The following is a 22,721-nucleotide window of genomic DNA, read 5'->3' as shown; positions in this document are numbered from 1 at the left end:
GGTTCACTTGACATGGAATGACCCAAATAATATTAGGCAGTCTTGTCGCAATTTACGTAAGAAGGAAGTAAAATAGCCAAAACGTCCCTGAAGTCCATTACAAACTCCCCAGTTGAAGCCCTTTGTTAAAGCTTACTTCCCTACAACAAGGAGCTCTGGTACATAATGTGATCCTTACTTCGTTAGCTTGCAGCTCTGAATAGTGTTAGATATCATGAAGCATATACCATGGATATGAATTTATCGACAGCATAATAAAGGGCTAGATTTAGAGCTAAATTTACAGTCATTGAGCCAAGAAGCTCCTTGGAGCATTTCCAAATTTTTGGACCCAAATGAGTTCATGAGAGCCAGATCCGGTTCCAAAAGAGCTAAATTGGCGACAGTAGTCTGCAGCTTGCTGCAGATAGTCGTGGAGGTGAGAACCCCAGATCTGAAGATAGAAACCCTTCCTACATGACCTTAATGCTCCTGGTTTGGAAGCGCACTATGCTACCCGGCTCCGCTCCAGCCACTCGGCTTTCTCTATAGAATCCCTGTTAAAGGCATGTTAGAAATTGGCCGGAGTCACCTGCCGCAAATGAGCCCCAAACTTGCAAATTTGAAGAAATCCGTTCCCAGGATAAGGAAAATTTACCTGAATTTCACCACGCATCCACGACACGTTATATTAGGCAAACATAGTTACAATATAATCATGCACATTTCAGCAGGTTAGATACATTCCTGTCCTTTCTTCACGATCCAGTGTTCAATTAAAAAATTCACTGGATCTTCCACACCCGGTACGAATTTCACCACGCATCCACGACACGTCATGTTTCTAACTTTAATTGCAAACACAGATGGTTCGAAACACTGGATACCCAATGAACATGAACAAAACACAATCACGACGCGTGATGATGTACGTGCCAAAGGCTATTCTTCGTCGGAGAATTAATTTTCAAGAAAGAACATGAATTTCCATTATCACACATTCCCACATCACACAAAACACCTTCCAGATGTTAGACAATGCTACAGGAACTTATTACCATAAGTAGTCTCTTCTGTAAAAAATGAAGAAATCTGTCTGGGGAATATTAAACTAGTACCTACGAAAGTAGGTATTTTTTGGTTAAGAAGGTTGGAAACACTGCATACCCACTCAGATCCACAACACTACTGAAGCTGTGCCCATCTTATTGTGTGTTATGCAAGCGAAAAAGGAAGACATTAATGACATTAATGTATCTCCGTTGTATGATAACTCGTGCCACCATTACAGTCGACTACGTGAATCAAATGTTCCGTGCGTTCGAATATGTAACCCCCTGTCAGTGTAGCAACCACGCGGTAGTTTTACCAGATGACGTGTGAGCTCGTTTTGGTACTACTATACTATACCAGAGACACCTATCATGTTGTAGCAGCAGCAATAGCGTGTATTGTGCTCTCGTGCAGAAAGCAAATGGCGGCAGCAGCAATAGCGCGTTGGAAATAGATTTTTGTAGAAAACCACATGCATTAGCATTAAAATGGATCAAAACTACATTCCCGAACATCAACAACGCTACAGAAAATGATTTGCGTAAGTACTTTCTCCTGTAAATTTGAAGAAATCCGTCTCCGGTATAGTAAAGTGTTACCCTGTTTTTTTTTTTTTTCAATTTAGTTTTCTACGTTTGCCTAACCTAACCTTCCGTGAAAGGTTTGTGGATCAATGTTAGCCTAAAAACTATAATTTTTTACGAGTACTTACTGTTACTTGTTGTTTCGAATCTGTAACACATTATGGCCATGATAGCGTACTGGTTTAGGGGGCGTTCTGAGTGTGTTTTGTCGATTTATGCAGTGTTGCAACCTCGTTCACCGGAAAATATCTACTTTCGTGCCCGGATTTGAAATTATGCTAATACGTCGCCAACCATTGACGTTAGCCTCACAAACCATTGATGTTAGCCACACAAACCATTGACGTTAGCCCCAAAAAACATTGACGTTAGCCCCAAAAACAATTTTCCGTAAGGTTAGGTTAAGCAAGCATAGTTAAAAAAAAAATACGGTAACATTATCGTATGGGTAAAACGGATTCCTTCAAATTTACAGGAGAAAGTACTTACGGAAATCATTTTCTTGAGCGTTTTGGAAGTTCCTGAATGTAGATTTGATCCATTTTAATGTGAATGCATTTTGTTTTCTGCGAAAATCTCTGTCCGACACGCTGTTTCTGCTCCCGCCATTTGCTTTTTGCATGAGAGTGCAATGTTCCGTGTGTTAAGACGATGCAACCCCGTAGCCAGTGTTTCAGCCTCGCCGTGTTTTCACTAGAACCACCTGTCGAGTTCGGAACAAGCCATTTTTCCCGAATGGGTGTCACTTATCGCACAACATTGTAGCAACATTGTGTTCGGACGTCACAGAAGAGAGCTGTTTTTACAATTTTTCTTTGTATTTATGCTAATGGAACCTAACCTAACAGGCCTAACCTAACCACGTAGGCATTCCTCGTCTGACGTCAATATTCAAGGTTGCAAGATTGTTGTGCGTAAAGGAAGAGAATTAACGAATTACGAAAGAAAGATGGTTCCGACCCGAATGGGTGTCACTTATCGCACAACACTGTAGCAACATTGTGTTCTGACGTCACAGGAAAGATCTTTTTCATGTTAGGCAATACAAGCTAACGCGTCTCTTAGCGAAAATAATATTTTTTCTTTGTATCTATGCTAATGGAACCTAACCCAACAGGCCTAACCTAACCACGTAGGCATTCCTCGTCTGACGTCAATATTCAAGGTTGCAAGAGTGTTGTGCGTAAAGGAAGAGCATTAACGAATTGCAAAAGAAAGATGGTTCCGAATTGCTGTGTATGGACAATGAACGTGGTAAATCGCAAGGTTATTTTACAAGTTCTACACGTAAATGCGACGTATTAGCATAATTTCAAATAGGGGCACGAAAGTAGATATTTTCCGGTGAACGAGGTTGCACCACTATATAAATCGACAAAACACTCTCAGAACGCCCCCTAAACCAGTATGCTATCACGGCCATAATGTGTTACAGATTCGAAACAACAAGTAACAGTAAGTACTCGTAAATAGAGAAAATAAACATTATCTTAGTTAGAAATGCATTATTTCGCCTTAAGAAATGTTCCGCAACACGTTAGCAATGTAAAGAAGTCCGAAATATATGATTCGTAGGTGTTTCACCCATACGATAATAGTACCAAAAATACTCGACACGTGGTTCTAATGAAAACACGGCGAGGCTGAAACACTGGCTACGGGGTTGCATCATCTTAACACACGGAACATTGCGCTCTCATGCAGAAATCAAATGGCGGGAGCAGAAACAGCGTATCGGACAGAGATTTTCGCAGAAAACACCACGCATTCACATTAAAATGGATCAAATCTACATTCAGGAACTTCCACAACGCTAAAGAAAATGATTTCCGTAAGTACTTTCTCCTGTAAATTTGAAGGAATCCGTTTCCCTCATACGATAATGTTACCAGCTTTTTTTCAGTGAAAAGAACATAATCCCAAGTTGAAAAATGTTCGCTATGCATACAAGGTAAGTACAAATGTAAATAATTCGGAAATAAACGAGTTAAATGTGTTTTCAGTATATCTAACTGGTACCACAATTTTGTACACAAATTTATATCCAAGCAAACACTCTAATTTACCTGTTTTCTAAAATTCAACAGGTGGGATCCATGAGTATTACTGTGCAAATTGTCCATTACCATGTTCGTGCATTTTTTTTTAACCCAATAAGAGCTTCAAGAATTAAAAGATAACTCAAAACAAGCTGTTGACAACTTCTGCACCAGCATACTTAAGAACCCATCGCTTAAAAACATACAGGATGTAAGATAAAAAATTAATGAAAATAGTAATAGACAATTTGCACGATAATACTATGGATCCCACGTATCACTCAGCGTCAGTAGCGTTAGCTGCACAAAGTTGCACACACCCATTATTAATGAGCAATTCCACCTGACAAGCAAGTACAGTGGGATCCAAGAGTATTACCGTGCAAATTGTCCATGACTATTTTCATTATTTTTTCTCTTACATCCTATGTGTTTTTAAGCGATGGAATTTTAGGTATGCTGGTGAAGAAGTTGTCAACAGCTTGTTTTGAGTTTTCTTTTAATTCTTGAAGCTGTTATTGGGTCAAATAAAGTGCACGAACATGGTGATGGACAATTTGCAAGTTAATACTCATGGATCCCACTGTACAAGGCGATTAAAATTACTGGTGTCGTGAGCTGAACGGCTTCATTTGTCTCCGTTAGTAGAAACACATTTTATCTGAATACCGAGTACACCGTTGGCGCATGGTCCTCATCACGCAAGGTTACCTTTCTTTACAAACCCATTGTCCATCATTAGATACTGTGTGAGCGAAAATAAATAAAATGCATACATTTTCAAACACTTATGTAAAAATAACACTCGGATAACACGGATTAAGAGATTTTCTATTTACTTACACCTTAAGATTGATACTAATATGTTTATTCAATAGAGGATGATTTTTACCAGTTAGTGCGTTTTAAATGGTTATTACACGCGTGCGACTTAGTCATGTAGAATTGCTAATTAATTACGGAGGGGTGAAATTTTGTACTGAGACGTCTTTCGTCTTTACAAACTCGGGATATTCCCGTTGGACAGCAACGTCACCAGAGGGGAACAGGGGGAGGCAGCACCCACACCAACTGGTGTTAATGAAATATTGAATAGTTGTTGGGTGGAATTAGCTACAATTTTGCTCCAACCCGGAATTAAATACTAAAGAAAATATTTTTTTTCCAGGAAAGTTCCCTAATGTTAGGAAAACTTAAATCCAAAATGCTAAAAGATGGAAGCTTGGGCAAATTATTTTATACGAGGATCAGTCAATATTTGATGGAATTATCGAAAATTTTGCTCCAAGGCAGAATTAAATACTACAGAGAAGATTTTTGATAGGAATGTTCCCTAATGTTAGAATAACTCAAATCCAAAATGTCAAGAGATGGAAGCTTGGAAAAATCATTCTACATACGAGGGTTGGTCATTAAGTATCTGTACTTTGGTGTAATTTTCTTTGGATTGGCCATGCAACTTTCTGCACGGACATGTCAATGGAGTGTATATTTGACCTTCAGAACCATTTTTTTCTTTTCTTGTTGTTTTACAGGGTAAAACATTTGTACCAAAGAAGAACAGCGACCAGTAACATCTCTTTTGTGGTCTCAACGTGTATCAAGAACTGAAATCTACCGAGAGCTTGCATCACAATATAGAGGATTAATGTGCAGATGGTTTGCCAGTTCATCATTAGTTACTCATGTGTTAGAATCATGGTATGGACCTGTTCCATGTGAGTAGTGGATATCCATGGCCATTCTGCTGCTCTTTTGAGCTTGACACCTGTCCGACCGCTTTTTGAACTTGTCAATCCATTCGAAAACACTTCACAGTGGTTAGTACATCTCCAATATTGTGATGCAAGCAAGTGTATTTCGTTCCCTGGCAATCTTCTCTGCTAGCTGAAGTAATCTTGTCTAAGAGTTGTCAACCCCCTCTATGTGTTAAGTCACACATCTTGGAATGATGACCCCATTGTTCTCTTTCGACTTTATTGTTCTCTCATTAGGTCGAAAATAGATTGTGGATGTGTTATGCATTCTTCTTCTCGTCCTTCTCAACTTTGCATCCTCAACGCTGTTCATCGTGCTGGTGTTCGCCTGTGTCTACTTGTTTATGTACAGTAAGTGTAAAAAGTATTTGGACACCATTGATGGTACGTAAACAGGGGATCCGCTCAGGGTTTTGGGTGCAGGTAGGCGAGTGGAATGAAAAGCACATTATTCTACCTCATATACTTGTTTATCTGATACAACAGGAAAATACAAAATATAAAAAAGAAACCATCTATAAACAATAATAACAAAAATATCACATATTTGGAACACAAAAAGTCTTTGGACAGTTGCCATTCTTGTCCATATTTTCTGCAAAGAACACGCATTTAATATTTTGTTGGATTTCCTTTTCACGAATCACTCCCTGGAGCCTGTCTGGTACAGATTTTACCAGATCTGCAGCAATCTGAGGTGAAATTGCGTTCTATTCTTCCTGCAATACTAATTTTAGGTAGGATTTGTTTGATACGTTTATTTTTCTTATCTGTTTCTCTAATACACTCCATAAATTTTCTATGGGTTTCAGATCTGAGGATTGAGGGGGTGTGAAGTTGTTTTGGGGTGTTAAATAACAGCCACAATTTGTATTAAGGGCGGTATGCTTAGGATCGTTGTCCTGTTGAAACAAGTAATCATTACCCAAGCTCATTTGAGCCGCACTAGCGCTCAAATTATTTTTCAATATATCAATGTACATATACTGATCCATCGTCCCCTCTATGAAATGCAACTTGCCGACCCCGGCAGCACTCGTACAATCCCATACTAAGAGTGAACCGCCACCGTGTTTGACAGTTGGGATTAAGTTTCGCGGCTCCAACTCTGTATTTTTTTTGCCGCCATACCATATGACTACCATCCGACCAAAATAAGTTGAATTTGCTTTCGTCCGAACAAATGACCTTGTTCCAGAAGTCCGCATCGTAATTGATGTGGTGTAGGACAAATTCGAGGCGCTTCTATATGTTTATTGCACTAACCCAAAATTTCTTTCTTGCCACACGTCCATAGTAGGCATTTCGTCGGCATACGTTACGAATTGTACTGGAGGAAACTAGCTTACCTCGGTCTTGAAGGTTTGCAGCCAACGTCGGAGCATTAGTTTTGGGGTCCTTTTTGATAGTTCGCAAAATAAACACTTCGTCTTGCAAAGAAATCACTCTTGGTCGTCCACACCTCCGCTTATTTTCTACTGTTTTTCTCTCGCCAAAGCGATCTATGATCGCGTGCACTGTTGATTTAGGAATTCCGGACAAGCGTGATATTTCCCTGAACGATTTGCACTGGTTGTGTAGCCCGATAACTTGCCGACGTTCACAAACGGCGAACCCTCTCCTTCCGGGACCCATGTTGCACTATCGTGTTCAATGATGCGGAGCTACTGCCAGTACTGAGACTTCCGAACTGACAGCTGTGAGCCCGGAGGTTGAATGGGTCAGTGGTGCGTGTATGGCAGTCAAGGCTTATTGATCGTGTTTCACAGAGGTCCTTTTTAATGTTTTTTACTAAGTGTCCAAAGACTTTGTGCCCAAAATGTGTGGCATTTTTGTTATAATAAGTGCACTCCCGGTGCCCGAAATGGCATATCATTCATACCCCGGCACGGGTGCCAGACGTCATTATGGGTACGGAAAACCGGTCGTGACTTACTTACCGTCCAGGTATTTTAGTTCGGTACTGAGACGGTCGTTTATTGTCGTACTAATGCGAGGCGGAGATACATACCTAGAAATGTTACACTGTTTTGTTTACCTTTGATATGTAGACTCGAACAATAATAACACACTAATAGCATTATACCAGGTACCTGAAAAACATCAAATAATAACACTGACGAACGGTAAAAATGTGAATATATTGTATCAACAACAAAATATTGGAATCAATAAACTCTTTACATCGCCTCCTCAATCACTCTCTCTCATTCTCTCTCTCTCTCTCTCTCTCTCATTCGTACTTCTGAGGTATTTTACATGTGAATATACATACAAATCATGGATCTGATCAACATACAATTCCCTTTTTGTTTGAACCTTTACGTGAATTTAAATCCTTTACGTGAATCCTGTGGTCTTTTAAATTAAATAAGCGCCAGCCCTCGGAAAGCAGATATCTAAAACAATTGGGTCGGCGTGGTTAAACCTTTCGTTCGAGTGAACGCGCACAGCAAGTCGTAAGCACGACATTTACCAAGTTTCACGGACGGGGGTAATACACATAAGCCTCTCTCGTCCATTGAGAACAAATACACCATTACATAGTGATGCAAATCTTAATCGGCTTCAGCTGCCGGAATACACAAATCAATCGTCGGCGCTAGCAAAAATTACATCAAAAACCACTATGCGATAAATAATACTACACCCGCACGACCTTGCAATATTAAATACGCTTTCCACAAATAAAAAAAAGACTAATCGGTCAACTATTGACAAGCTAATTGACGCGACGGGGCGGTCGGTTACACAAAAATGGAGCACACTTTGACAATTGAAACTAAAAATTAACGTAATGGAATGGAGCTTCTAACTCTGAATGCAGACAATCAAATTATTACATATGAACATGAAATGACCTTTTATATAACATTACCAAGAAATATCGGACACGGAAGTTAGGTTCGGGGTTCCTGAGTCACTTTGCAAATAAGTGAGACTTCGGCGTTTACGGGACGGCGTTGATACAAACAATATATGCTTACGTGAACATAGACCATCTGAAGAATACTCTACCGGAATCTACTACATCGCGTGGTCGTTCATCTTTCCTGGATGCGGGGTTTGCACAAGGTTCCTTTGCAGCGAAAACGTTCTTCGAGGTCGAACGCGGTGAAGGATGATTGCGACGATATTGGGCACTTTCACTTTCATAGAACGTCGCGTGTCTCTCTTCACAAGCGTCGGCTGCACGTGGTGACGCGTCGGTCCGGAATATCTCTAGTGGCATCAGGGCCAGTTTTTCAATGTCCAGTTAATCTTTCTGTTAACTAACTGCTAGTTGGAGATAACAGCCAGTCTTAACCAGCACCGGGTTTTTCAATGTGAAAGTAACTGCCAGTTAACTAAACCATGGTTCATTCTCCGGAACAGTGTGTTGGCAATTCTGAAGCACGGAAATTACAGGAAATCGATCTGCGCGCCATCTGTTAGTATAGTTTCAAACCGCGTCGACTGGCACACAGCCTTGCGTTTAAATATAGAACTACAAGCACGCCGCGCTCGAAAGAACGTTATTGCATTGTGAAACGATAGGAACAATGGCTGCTCATCCATTTTGTATGCTTACGAAATAAATTAACGAAATACAGCACTAGAAATTTGGTTTTCTTCTAATAAAGGCCAATTCCACGTGGGGGAAATGATGTTATGAGGCGGAAGCGCAGATACTTTCTTGTAGAAGAAGCGTGAAGAACTCGAAAGTCGAGACATTAATAATAACGGTTTGTTGATATAAACACTATTATTATTATTATTATTATTAATATTAATATGTAAATATTGTACCTTTGACTGCATGCTTTGTACTACCTCTCTATGCATGTTGTTGAGCGAAAAAACATGATGTTAATAGTAAGGATGCTTTCTAAACTTCTAAAAATAGAAGGTACGAGTAAAAATAATTTTAAAATTTACTCTAATATTAATCCGAGAAGATCATTCAACAATAAAGCGTGAATTAAATGCAACACACGTAATAAATAATTGACAAGAAAAAAAATGTCCGTGACCAGGACTCGAACTCGTATTACAAAACACAACACGCTCCGAAAGGTGGTACCGCTAACCACTACACCAAATTACCGATTGGAGATTGTCCCGCCTAGTAGACCAGATATCGTGACCACAAATTCTCTAACACAACCTTACCAAACGAATTCTAGCAACTATGCTGCTTAATTTCCATATTTGCATGGATGTTGGTAAGCTCTGCCAAACAAAACGAGTCTTTTTCTGTACCAATTTAAAAGTTTTATGAATCATATCTTGTTTAATCTGACAGTGAAGTTGCGAGTGTGGAACTTCGATAGCTGCACGAGGCATCCATGTTGCATCGTAACTTCCAGTTAGGCTGGTAACTGCAAGAAGAAGCACCAGTAAAGATAATCGCCACCAGAGTTCCAGTTACGAGCTAACTGTACATTGAAAAACAGAAATTTTCACTAACTTCCAGTTACGTGCTAACATGAACCTTAACTGAACATTGAAAAAACGGCCCTCAATCAAACGTCGTCCTGAAATCAACTCTCTCTCTCTCTCTCTCTCTCTCTCTCTCTCTCTCTATTGGGCTTCGGTCGGGCGCTGGTCTAGAGTCATCCTTCCCTCTCTCTCTGGTAACAGGCTTCTGTCCGATGTCGAACTGGTCCTTCTGAGCGTCGGGCGATGTTGGGCTTCGCGGCGCTGTGTGTGTCGGTCATCGGCGTCGGCTTCACCGGATGGTGGTTGTGCATCGTTGCAGGCGTCGGGGAAGGCGACGGCCTCCCTTCTCTATCTTTTTAGCCGCCCATTTTTGTGGTAGTCCACGCTTGGAAAAAAGACAAACCACCGCGTAATGCTTCACCAAATAAAGCGCACACTATCGGCAATTCGCTCACGGTACCTAAGAAAAACAAACTCCACGGAGACAAAACAATAGTCGCGCGAGAGTGTAGCGCGGAGATGCTCTCTCTACAAAATCCGGGTGAAAACTGTGTCTTGAACTTGAAGTCATGTAGATTTATACCAGATTCAAAATTGTCCGTTGAAAACATGTTAGAGTGGCTTGGCTTGGGTTTCCGAAGAGATGGAAATGACCTCTATCCATTGTCTCGAAATGCGGTCACAAGGCGCGTCCTCTGTTCTTGCTAGCTTGGGCTCCAGCTGATTATCCTGGTCATCCGTGAAGAATAGCTTCGGCCCCCCCGCGGCGAATTCTCCGTTCGTCCCGACGAAAATAAGTCTACCCTTTATCCGTGACGACCCGTGTTGGTGCAAATATGCCAAGTACTTTGCCGTATTGACAGTTCGGCTGTCACTCAGAAAACCCGTCTCCCAACTCCCGACGTCTGGCTCGGATACAAATTTTTCCACAAAATAAACCAAACCTCACACTTTACATAATAGAATCAATAAACAAAAATGATTAATATCGAACGGCGTTTGTTCACATGTCACTGGATACCGTGACAATAATTCTTCATGGATTGTTTATGTTTTGATATTTTTATTTCGTTGTTGTGCCAAGAAAGAAATAATTTGAGGTAGAACCATTGCACTTTTCTCCCGCTCACCTACCATCATCCACAACGCCAAGAGGATCCATTATTAACGTAACTACAGCAGTGTCCAAACACTTTTTACACTCACTGTAGGTATTGGTTCCTCGTCATCTCAACAAAGGCAACTTATTCTTCATTAGTGCCACCACTTGCGCTCAATACCATCCCATCTATCTCACCACAGTCTCTGACAAGAGAAAGTTGACTGTGTATCATCTTCATCCTCAAAGGCCACTCTGTGTTCGTGCAGATGAGATCCTCAGTTCCTCACTTAGGAATTACCTGCATGGCCCATTAACCCATCTCTAACTTCTCTTAAAAAGGCAGAGACATTTATGTTGTTTTTATTGTTGTTTTTTATATGGGTCCACATCGCTTGAATCAATTAGTTATGCCTTGTTGCCAACTCACACACTCACAGCTTTACTTTACATTCTCCTTTTTCCATCTACATGGCAGAACTATGCAATACTAAAGGCGCTGCACTTTGGTCAAGTTCACACTTTGCAGAGAGTTCCCATTTATTCTTATTCCTTCAGTGTGCTCCACAGTCTGGAGCCTCTCGCTTCCGGACACCCTAGAGTTCAGTGAATTTTTCAATGGTGAGCGTCCTTCTCTGTAAGTGTGGTTGGACATTTAAGGTAACGAAGCAGCTGCAGCTGCTGCTAAAGTCTTCTGAAGTGCTTCCCACCTTATATAGACCTTATATAGGCCAGGGACCTTCAGAATGTGTTCCGTTATTTCCTCCTTGAGATTTGGCAGGATGGGTTGATTGATTGAGTTGGTGATTTAAGTCCACTTTATGCACAGTAAGGCTAATGGGACTGGATCTACATTTTAAAGTGGGATCCGAACCACTATGTGCCTCCACCGAAAATCGGACCTGGGACACCTTGATTACAAGACGATGATGCTACCACTGTGCCATCGGGGAGGTCCATTTGGCAGGATGGGGTCAACACTGTCTATTCCATCATTGTTGCGTTATCACACTGTCCCTCCCACAGAGAAGGGATAATATACTAAGTCGGCTTCTCATTGGACATGGGAGTCTCACCCATAGTTCTCATCTGCAAAATTTGGACACTCCACTCTGCAGTGTATTTAATGTTATTTTAAATGTTCGGCACATTCTTATGGAATGTGCTGTTTTTAATGTCCTCAATAATTTTTCTTCTTTCCCACACCTTATCATCCATGTTGGGAGGAGATGACAATGTTTAACCAATTATTTTAGATTTCTGAGATGCACGGGACCTTTTGCACTGTCTCTAGTTAATATTTTAGTGCCTCCTTATCTTTTATATCACAATATTCTCATGCTTTTTCTTCCTTTGTAAATTTCATAGACACGTGCTGTAGCTTGGATTCTAACATTGGGGAGCAGAATCTAAGTTGGACCTTAACTTGGGGAAGGGGGACAGAATTAAAAAAGTTTTCAAGCCCATCCAGGACTATTTTGATAAATAACGGTTACATTTGCAAAATCATGACAATTTTGTTACTTTACTCTCTCAGGTTTCATGAGGTAAACAAAAGTACTATTACGTGTAAATTTTCATAATCCTGAACACTGGGGGGGTTTAGTGTCTCCATTGCACCCGCCACTTTAGGCCTATGCCATGGCCGGCATTATTGGATATAGCCGGCCGTGCCTATGTTCATAGACTTAAAACATTTCAAAGCATTTGTGTTGACTCAGTCGTTTTGGATGGATCACACTTACTATTCATGGGCTTGCTCTCCGAGATGAAAACAATGTTTTAATTATGTAAATTATCTTATTCATAATTATTTTAAGGAAAATAATGTTTTCTTCTAAGAGAATGAGAGAATAACATTGGCACTGTCTGTAGCAATGAATGTGAGTGTATAACTTATGTTACTTCAAGTTGATATACCCATTTACGGACACACTAGTTACCCGTTCATTACGATAGAGGTTACATGTTCAAATTAAACCCTTCTCCGTAGTTTTTAAATTTATTCACCAATACAAACTAGTGAAATAAATTACATAAACTTCACAATATTCAAAATGCTATAACTGTGGTGATTATATTAAGTTCCCATATTTACATTACATGGACACTTCTTTGGTTAAAAAATACTTATTGTGAGATTTGCTTTGAAGGCCATAAGCAATAGTCACAATTTTAGTTATTGTGTAATTTAGTAATTTATGTATCATTACAAACACTGCCAGATTATTTACTGTGGTGCTACAAACCGCACAGTTTATTTGTTGTAGAGAAAACACTATTTACCCTTATCTTCTACAGTTATTAGCATCTAAACTTGTAAAGTTGTATACAGTGTTTGTGCAGTCGCCATTTTTAAAATGCGATTTTAAGGAGCATTTAAGACTCCTCTTGCTGCCGTCGCGAACTGAGGACATAAAAAAATCTTATGGTAGTTTCCAGTCGGAGGTTAGTCGGCAAGTAAAGATGTATCTAAGTACTATGTAGTTGATTGATTGAGTTGGTGTTTTAAGTCCACTTTATGCGCAGTAAGGCTAATTGGCACTGGACCTACAGTTTAAAGTAGGGTACGAACCACTACGTGCCTCCAACAGGTATCAAACCCGGAACCTCTGGATTACAAGGCGACGACACAACTACTGCACCATCGGGGAGGCTCTAAGTACTTTGTGAGATTGGCTTAATAGATATATATGTACACAATAATAGCACACAAACATATCCATAAGCAAATAATATTTTATTATCAAATTCACCTCTTGGCCTTCCATGTGGTTGGTTGTTATATTCTTACAACTTGGTCCGACCACATGTTGACAGTGTATCTGCAGTGCTGTCATCTACCACCACTGGTGTCAATTCACATAATTTCTTAGCTTTGCTGCCGGGTAATTCAAGACGTTCAAATTTTCCCCAGTCTCCCCTATGTGCATGGACGTCCCCAGGATTTTTTCCAGGGAGGGTAAAGGAAGATATTTTTTCCAGGGGGGGGGGCAAACGAAGGCAAATTTTCCCCAAAAATAGTGTTGTTCACTAAAAAACATTGCTTAAATTTGAATTTATGGTCGTCATGCAATAATTAACACATATTATTGTGGCTAAAATGAAATTATATGTGTGAAATACATATTTTTTAGTTGACTTTCATTTTCCAGGTGGGCCACGCCCCCCCCCCTTGTCCCCTTTCCGGACGCCCATGCCTATGTGATGAAAACACGTTGAACCTTCCGAAAATAGAATGTGAGAAGGATTTCTTGCTCCATGCTGTAGGAAGGAAGTGAAAGCTTTCTACCCCTCCCTCAGGGACAGTGCTACAGGGGGCTGAAGCCCCGCCAAAACAGGTATCAGCCCCCCCCCCCTGTAGCCCCCTTAGATTTTTGTAGTATGGTATACGCATTTCGATCGAAAACTTAAAAAGTAGAAGTTTACATTTTCGATTTTAAAACTTCCATTGGGGCAAGTGCAATGTTCAAGTACAGTGGGATCCATGAGTATTATCGTGCAAATTGTCCATCGCCATGTTCGTGCACTTTATTTGAACCAATAAGACCTTCAAGAATTAAAATAAAACTCAAGACAAGCTGTTGACAACTTCTGCACCGTCGTACATAAAAATTCATCGCTTTAAAACACATAGGATGTGAGAAAAAAATAATGAAAATAGTCATGGACAATTTGCACGGTAATACTCATGGATCCCACTTTACATTCTCTAGTTCGGTTAGATCGCAAGATTACCTTATTATGATGTGTTCTAAAATCGGGGAGGGGTGGGGCAGCTATAGATATGCCTATAGTACATTTTATGTAAGTCGGATTTATAATTATTAACAAATTCATTTAACACAGACCGATGTTGATTGTGATGTGTATGTTCATATTTTTGTGAAAAACGTTGTCGGAAATGGGCATTTCGAAGATCGCGTACTAACTTTCACGCTATTGGAAATAAAATTCACTCAGTACATCTTCAATTCGAGTTACATAGCGTTGTATGCACGATGGTAAATATTGCATGAGTGAATATTACACCCATCATTGAAATTTTTGCAACTTTGTTCAATTTTGGTATTTCACAAATACATTGTGAATAATTTTGAACCCTTGTACTCAATATAAACCAATGGATGTTACATTATTTCTTTGTAGTACATTTCTGCCAAAAAGAGTAAGATCTAAGATTAGTGTAATGCAAGTTACTTCGTTAATGTACAAATGTGTGTCGCATATCAGCCTTGGAGTATATTTTCCGGTTATTCAACTCAGACACACATGTAAATGGAAATGGAAAATCTGCGGACAAAGTCCTTTAACGAATAATGATTCGTACAGTTGCACGGTCAATCATTGTGAGTTCATGTAACTTTTCTCCTTTATTGTTTAATTAAACTAAGATATTTTCATGGATATTCTCAAAGCGTTTCATTTACCGTGTGATCATAAATCTATTTCTATAGGCTTGAAGTTAGTAGGTTAAGACATGTAAGTTTGATGTTCCTAGCACTCATCAAGTATTTCGAGTAGGTTAAGTTAGTTAAATTAGTACTTGTACACTTTGGCTCGTCTTCTGTACGCGTGTGTATGTAAAGTTCTTAATACGAAGAACTAGAACTATGATAACGATAACTTGCAGCCAAATTTGAACCAGAGAAATTTAAAATATCTGCAAATTACAAACTGGAATTGCGTTTTCAAGGTCTGAAACTAACTACTATCTTACAAACTATTTCATCATTCTTCCTCCACATAAAACTTTCCAAAAAAAATTTGCATGTGGAACTTTGATCCGTAAATTATTGTACAGTAAATAAATATATGAAGAAGGTTGGGAATTCTTTCGAATTTAGAGTAAGTTTCAAATGCAGAGTAAAATTTTATCTAGATTGTATATAGTATATTGCTTCTTTCACTTGATAATTTCAAAAATAACGTTACATTATGGAGAATGGTAAAGATTGGATTTGAAGTATATCAGTATAATTCTAATACTTTCTCATGTTATGTAAAATTTGAAATGTTCTTGGAAATAATTGCAACGTTCTGAATGAATAAGAAGGAACTATTCAGTCAGAAAACTAAATATTAGGCTTTTGTACTGCGTTGTGTTAAATGTTGTAAATAGATTATACCGGACTACTATCGGATTAAAAATTACGGATATTCAAGTTTGGACTCCAATTAAAAGTTAATCAGTAAAACCACATAAAAACGAGTTACATCAAAATTCAGCTTATTCAATTCTGTGTAAATCTATAGCAAGGAATTTATTTTTGATTATGCCTTCTATTTTTATCATCGTGAGAACAAAATAGGATTATTTTTTAGTTTGGCAAACTATCGCTCTCTTTGAGATTCTATAAATAAAGAACGGGTGTTTTTCCATTTATAGATTATATATTATATAATTTATTTATTTATTATCCAAACTCTAATATCCATAATTTATAATCCGATAGTACTCCTGTGACGTTCTGTGAGGCCCGTAGTACCTCGGAGGCCTCTGTCGATCTTTTTGGCGTAGTGGTTAGCACATCGCTCTTCGACGGATTCGAATCCAATCGGGTAAGACATTGATTTGTCCTTAATGAGAAAATTGAGAATTTAGTAAATGTGATAATTTATGTGAAAACAAATATTGATTCATTGATTTGCTTCATTTTACTACGCTTCTTGTGCCACTTTTGGCTAATTTGTGAAGATAGGGATGAGTGATGAAATTATGAATGAACACTCACAAACATCCATGCCCAGGCCAGGATTCGAACCCAGACCTCTGGCGTTGAAGTTCGATGTGCTAACCACTACGCCAAGGAGGCCGGCTTGTGGAAACAAAGAAAAAGATCGAAGGTGGGGGGACTACCTCTTATGGGTTTTCCTTTCATATTTAAAAAAGACAGAAAACCAAAAATAAACCAAATCTGTCAATCAATTCTTTCTTTGTAACTCTTTCACTATGCAATTCTTCTTTATCATGCAACGTTTCATACGATTTATGAAATGATGAAATCTGAAATGCTAATGAGAACACGGACAACCTTCTTTGTAATATATCGATCCGGTTTCAGAAACATTATTTTTTACAATAAGTACGTTTGCATGTGCAATTTTCCCTCTTTTAAAAGTAGCATGTTTTAATTATGTTACTAATCATTAAAGGAATACCTCAATACCACCCCGAAGTATGATAATTAATATTTACCCCTCAAAGTAATGAAACACTTTCACCTCTCTGAATCTCTCATAGAAATGATAGCGGCCGTTTGCTTCGGCCAAGCCCCGAACGAACATAACCGAAGGGGCACCGAACATAACCGATCCTCCCACATGACGTCACGCGCTCGTGCATGATCGGCAATTTTCGGATGGCGCTACCTTATATATTAAGTTACCTTGTGGTTATCGAGTCCGTGTCCGGATTGGCAAGCGCTCCGTACCGTTATCTCCCGTTGTTCTCGCGTGCCGTCGAAGTCACGTCCAAGTCGTCCGAATCTGCATGTCCCCTTGTAGTATGGTTGTCACTTTTCCCGCCAGGTGTCAGCCCGAACTTCACCCACTGCGCTCTGGGGCGCAGGCGCACCGCACGGAAGCAGAAGGCAGACGCCAAACAAACATCACAATGATTTCCACCTATTTACTACTCATATTAAAAATGTAACATGCTATTTCATCATTTATAATTTTTCTACATTCAGTATTATCGATAAAATGTTAAAGTATCACTGAGTTTTACATCGTCTCTAATCAGTAAATGTTGTCTGTACAAAGTGAAAGTTAGAATATGGCTGCCAAGCGCAGGGTCACAGCGAGTTCAAGCGTGCATCTGTCGCGCCTCTCGGCTCTCCCCTCCGACTCCACGTCTGCCGTGAATTCGGACAATGGAGGTTGGCTGAGTCCCCGGATGGAACGGTGCTCTAGGTGACATCTGCTGCCGATTCGGACGCGAGCCTCGGTTCAGGTAGCGCCGTTCACGCGAACTACGTGGAACCGTGCTAGAGCAGGCAAGGCCATCTCTACGGCAGACGATTGAACTACGTGCTCAAGGTACAAACGATAAATACATATAATATTAAACGTGTGCTAAACGTTAATATACAATTATCAGATAAATAATACATATTCTTTGCGACAACGCAGGGCCCCTTATTAACAGAATAATAATAAATTACTACTGATAAACACAATTATCAAGCAGGTATTAACACATGTAACATTGAACAAATAAATAAAATAACTTTGAACATAATAACATGGTTACATATACACCGAGTAAGTAAACATTAGCGTTACTAATGAGAATGATCTCTCAGGATCATTACAATGTTGTACACTCGCAGAGGCATGTACTACTACGAAACCGCAAACCTCTCACCCGGACGTTCAGTACACTTACCTTACATGTGACGGGTGGCATGGTCTGACAATGGTAGCGAACCAGTTACCATTTAGAAACCTTGTCACGAATAAACAGTTGTTCCGCTGGAATTCTTTGTATCTTATGTACTCTGTCCAGTGTTTGTGTTTTGCTATTTACGTACGTAATTTCTCACTTTGGAGCACCAACTTCAGGGGTCGGAATTGTTTTGGTCGCCATTTTGAAACCGGTCAGTGGATTACAAAATCGTGTTCACATCCTTTTCACTTTTTCTGTGACCTTTAAAACGAGGTATTACTTGACCCCCCCCTTTGCCATTTGAAATTTTCGAGCCCTTCCCTAACTTTAGACCCCCTATTTTGGGTCACGCGGTTTCATCCTTTTTTAGTCCCGCACTCATCATGTGGCATATCGTTGAAAAACTTGTGTCCTGCACTTTGCGAAACTGTTATGGTCCTGCACTTATCTTAATTGTTAAGCTCGGTATACTCGATTTGGCTCACCTTCATTTTTTGTAAAACCATTTTCTACACGGAAAACGGTAGGTGGTACAGACAAATGTTTCATATGACAATCGTATTTTTTCCCCGCCTTTCCGAATTTGCATTCGAAACATACCCTTCCCATTTGAAAATCGCACGAACGGGGCATGTGCGATTTTCGGGCTGTTGCACATACTTTCTACGGATTTCCTGGGCCCAACTTAGTTGTGTTGCTGTAGCAGACGGTAAGTTATCGAAGGTAAACTCTTTTGATCCTAATGCAAGGATAAGTAGAAGAAATTGCTAGCTTATTATGTATGAAGGAAGCAAAGAATCGAACATAACTCTGTGTGCCGAGAACAAGTCTTTTCATTTTATATACTTGCTTACAAAAAGAACTTGTATATAAAATATCCACAAAAAAGAAAATGTCTTGACGCTTCAAATCTCGTAACCTCTGGCGGAATACCAATGACCGACCCTCTTCTGTTAATTTCTGATTTATTCTTCTTGTGTGAATCACACTTCGGAGGCATTCAAACCTCTCTTGCTTCATTTGGTATAACCATTTTCTTAAATCTTCTAATTATGTTGTTTGTGATCATAAAATTTCACTTCTCCTTGCATATTGATTTCCCATTTTCCTATATCACACTTTTAACCATTCAGTAACTGTCGCAATAGGTACACATTATTCGAACCCGGCACCCCTGGCATCGTAGCACAGCGAGGTACGATGCCAGGCCTTGTGGATTCGAATCCCAGCCCGGGCATGGGTGTTCTATGTGATGGTCCCTTCATCAAAAACATCATACCATCTCTAATTCTAATCTTCGCGAATAGCCAAAAGTGGCAGAAAAGCGAAGTAAAATAAACCAAATCAACCAGTCAATCAATCAAAGTTACAAACAATTTTGTATTGCCCCAGGTCTCGTAATACTGCAACAAGGAAAAATATTTCTAATGCTATTACAAGCATTTGTCAGTAAATCCCTTGGTTTTTTTTTAGGGAGGGGGGTAATTTCGGATTATGACGTCATTAAAGGAAACGCTCGTACTTTGCAATAAATTTCGCTTTTCATTGTAACCTCAGAACCTCGTTAAATCCTATGGAAAACTGATTACGGGTCTAGAAAGAAAAGAATGATGCAAACCACGTCTTGCCGTTCGTAGTTTTTTTTTCAAATGCTGTTTTCCAGACAGTCTGACCTTGCATTTGAAGCCATGACTACAGTACTTACATCGCACAATAACCATGTTCTTATCTGTATGGATCTTCTCATTTGCTTGCAGCATTGGCTGTGCTATTGTGTGACTAACCTTCACAACTTTGGCGAGTTTATTTTATTTAGCGTCGCATTTCTGCTTATCGCGACAATGAGGATGAGTGATAATTAGGTGAAATGGATTATTGCACTCACAAAGAACACCCACGCCAGGAACTTCGGTGGTGAGATCCTTTTGTCAGTTGTTCTCAATATTATTTTTACCAGTATTATTCATATTGATCATGGCACTACCTTTTCACCATTTAAAGTTATCAGCTATCACACATCGGCACGGAGTTGTATGTTTCTTGCGATATTAAAAACAGTGAAAAAATCTTTCAGAATTCCACAGTTTAAACGGTCACACGACCAACGTTGAAAGCAGCACGTACAGTGGGATCCATAAGTATTGCTCAACAAATTGTCCATGACTATTTTCGTTGGTTTTATCTTCTTCCTACGTATTTTTAAGGACTGTGTTTTTACGTATACTGGTTCAGAGGATGTAAGCACATTGTTTGGTGTGTTGTGCCAGTTCTTAAAGCTCTCATTGCATAAAACAAGGGGAGTAAATGTGGTGATGGACAATTTGCTTGGTAATACTTATGAATCACACTGTACAAGAACCAAATTGACACGGTCGTGCCAGGTTCAACTGTAGAATATTAATAACCATAAGAATAGATTTATCTCAATACAAATTGAGATTGACTAACATGAGACTGTATATCGGTATACACGTGATACCTCCCAGGGCACGGGAAAACATTAAGATTTGCAGTAAATTAACAAACTCAGGACTTACGTGTTAACATCTAGGTTCAGAATATATTTATCTTGATTATGCAATTAAGAACAACATTTTACATCATAACGAAATGCACTAAAAATCATAGTAACAGCAGCACAAAAATTATCACATGAACTTCCATTAATCTCGTAACTTCTCTTCCCCCGCAACAAGATTCATATCTATCAGGCGGGATGGTATACTTCAGCAGTCTGTTCATACGTCCAGGAAGGACATGTCAATCGCCCCCTCCATTGAGTAACAAAATCGACGACGACTCGTGGAAGCACTCACAGTCTAGGAGATTTTGGATTCAACCTTCTAAAAGAACCTTCCTCATGTCTGGAGAACAATTAAAAATCTTCAGATTGTCGAAATTCACCTTGCACACTTCCTTACGAGTTTCTGTGTCCAATAACACTGCCGTGTTGAATTTCACTTGGGTTGCTATGAACGGTCCTGTCCACAAATAAAACAACTTGGAAATGGTTCGGTTAACAGCTGAACTTGGACGATGACTTCTTAGCAGCACCAGGTCATCCTCCTTCAACTGCAAAGCATGGCACTTCTGCTTCAGTTTCCGCCTCTGCACAGCATATCGTTCCCTTAACTGCACTTGAACAACCTTACTCTGCCAGTCTTTCTCACCATCTTCGGATTCGGCTGGAAATTGACTACAATCTTGGATAGAACTGCACGTACAAAAACAATTTGTAATTGTTATCAACCAATGAGTCAATGTTGAAGAGCATTTTGAACAATATCTGGGAGACACACTGGCAATACACGTGAAGAAAACGTAAGAATTTCTGCAACTCAACTGGATAAAATCTTTGAATCACTGGAACGTCACTGGACAGATGAATGTCACAAACTAAGCCCTTTTCCGTGCCAGACCTCTCTGAAAACACCTTACTATGTGCAATAAATATGTCGAACAATTCGGCTCTTTGTTCCTTAGCCAATAATTCACTGGAGTCAATCTTCTCCCTTATATCCTCTAGCGGTGTAGCCCATTTATGGTAGCTAGCTTCAATCCTCCGGATGCTCATTTGCTTATCAACGGAATCATCATTATCTAGCTTTTGGTCAATTGGCTCTCCATCCACCATTAGATACAACTTTTTATGCTTGAGATTGATCTCTGCTTCATATTTCTGCAGGAACGAATAACCCAATAATAAGTCTGAAGGCAAATCCTTCACAACAAAAATTTCTAAAGGTATGGTGCTCTCAGCAATTTCCAGCACGATTCTGCGCTTTCCCACAACTCGAGTTCGACTTTTTCCAGCGAAATCAATAAGTCGCACCTCTGGAGTAGCTTGTAACATGGCCCCTGGCAAATTTTGCTTTATTTTCTTCCAAATCTCTAGACTCAGAACAGATATTTCAGCTGCAGCCTTGAACTCAGGCGCTCTTCCAAAGTTTTTAGACTGACTAGCCTGACACAAATTGTAAAGAAACTCACTCTCTTCATGATTAATAACAAACACCAGCTTCAGATCATTACTTACAGACTGGGAATTATTTTCTGCAGGCCCCAGTTCTATCCGAGACCGCCCGACATCAGAAGGGGACGTTTCTATGCCAGGCGTGGGGTAAAATCCCGCACCTGGTCGAGATTTGCTCCATTCTCCCAGCAAAAATTTCTGGTCAGCTCGACGCTCTGTTGCTGCTCGTTAGTAGGGTACGACACTGCAGCATCTGTTTGTAAGCCACTGCTCGCCGCTTGCAATCGTGGAGAGTTACGACCTTCCCTCAAAGGTTCACTGTGCTCCGGTGAAGATAAACGGTTCTCAGTTCGTGGTCTCTCACAAGGTTCGTATCTGGCAGCAGCATACTCACGTCTTTGCCTATTTTGGCTTTGTTGACGATA

The 22,721-nt window shown here is 39.8% G+C and overlaps 1 protein-coding gene across 2 annotated transcripts in view; it reads right to left on the bottom strand.

Annotated features, from left to right (window-relative positions):
- Positions 1-3,944, bottom strand: part of LOC145980124 (BTB/POZ domain-containing protein 6-B-like) — a 40,250-nt gene extending 36,306 nt beyond the window's left edge. For both annotated transcript variants that reach the window (XM_083113136.1, XM_083113137.1), the window contains exon 1: positions 3,683-3,944. Coding sequence is in view for 1 of the 2 variants with exons in the window: in XM_083113137.1 (XP_082969263.1) it covers positions 3,683-3,745 (63 nt within the window). In the remaining variant the exon portion in view is untranslated. The remainder of the gene's footprint in view (positions 1-3,682) is intronic.
- Between the last annotated feature and the right edge of the window lie 18,777 nt (positions 3,945-22,721).

The sequence above is a fragment of the Lepisma saccharinum genome, chromosome 27 (genome assembly GCF_977018435.1).
Source record: "Lepisma saccharinum chromosome 27, izLepSacc3.1, whole genome shotgun sequence".
Lineage (NCBI taxonomy): Eukaryota > Metazoa > Arthropoda > Insecta > Zygentoma > Lepismatidae > Lepisma > Lepisma saccharinum.
This window is presented reverse-complemented; position numbering and strand designations above follow the sequence as displayed.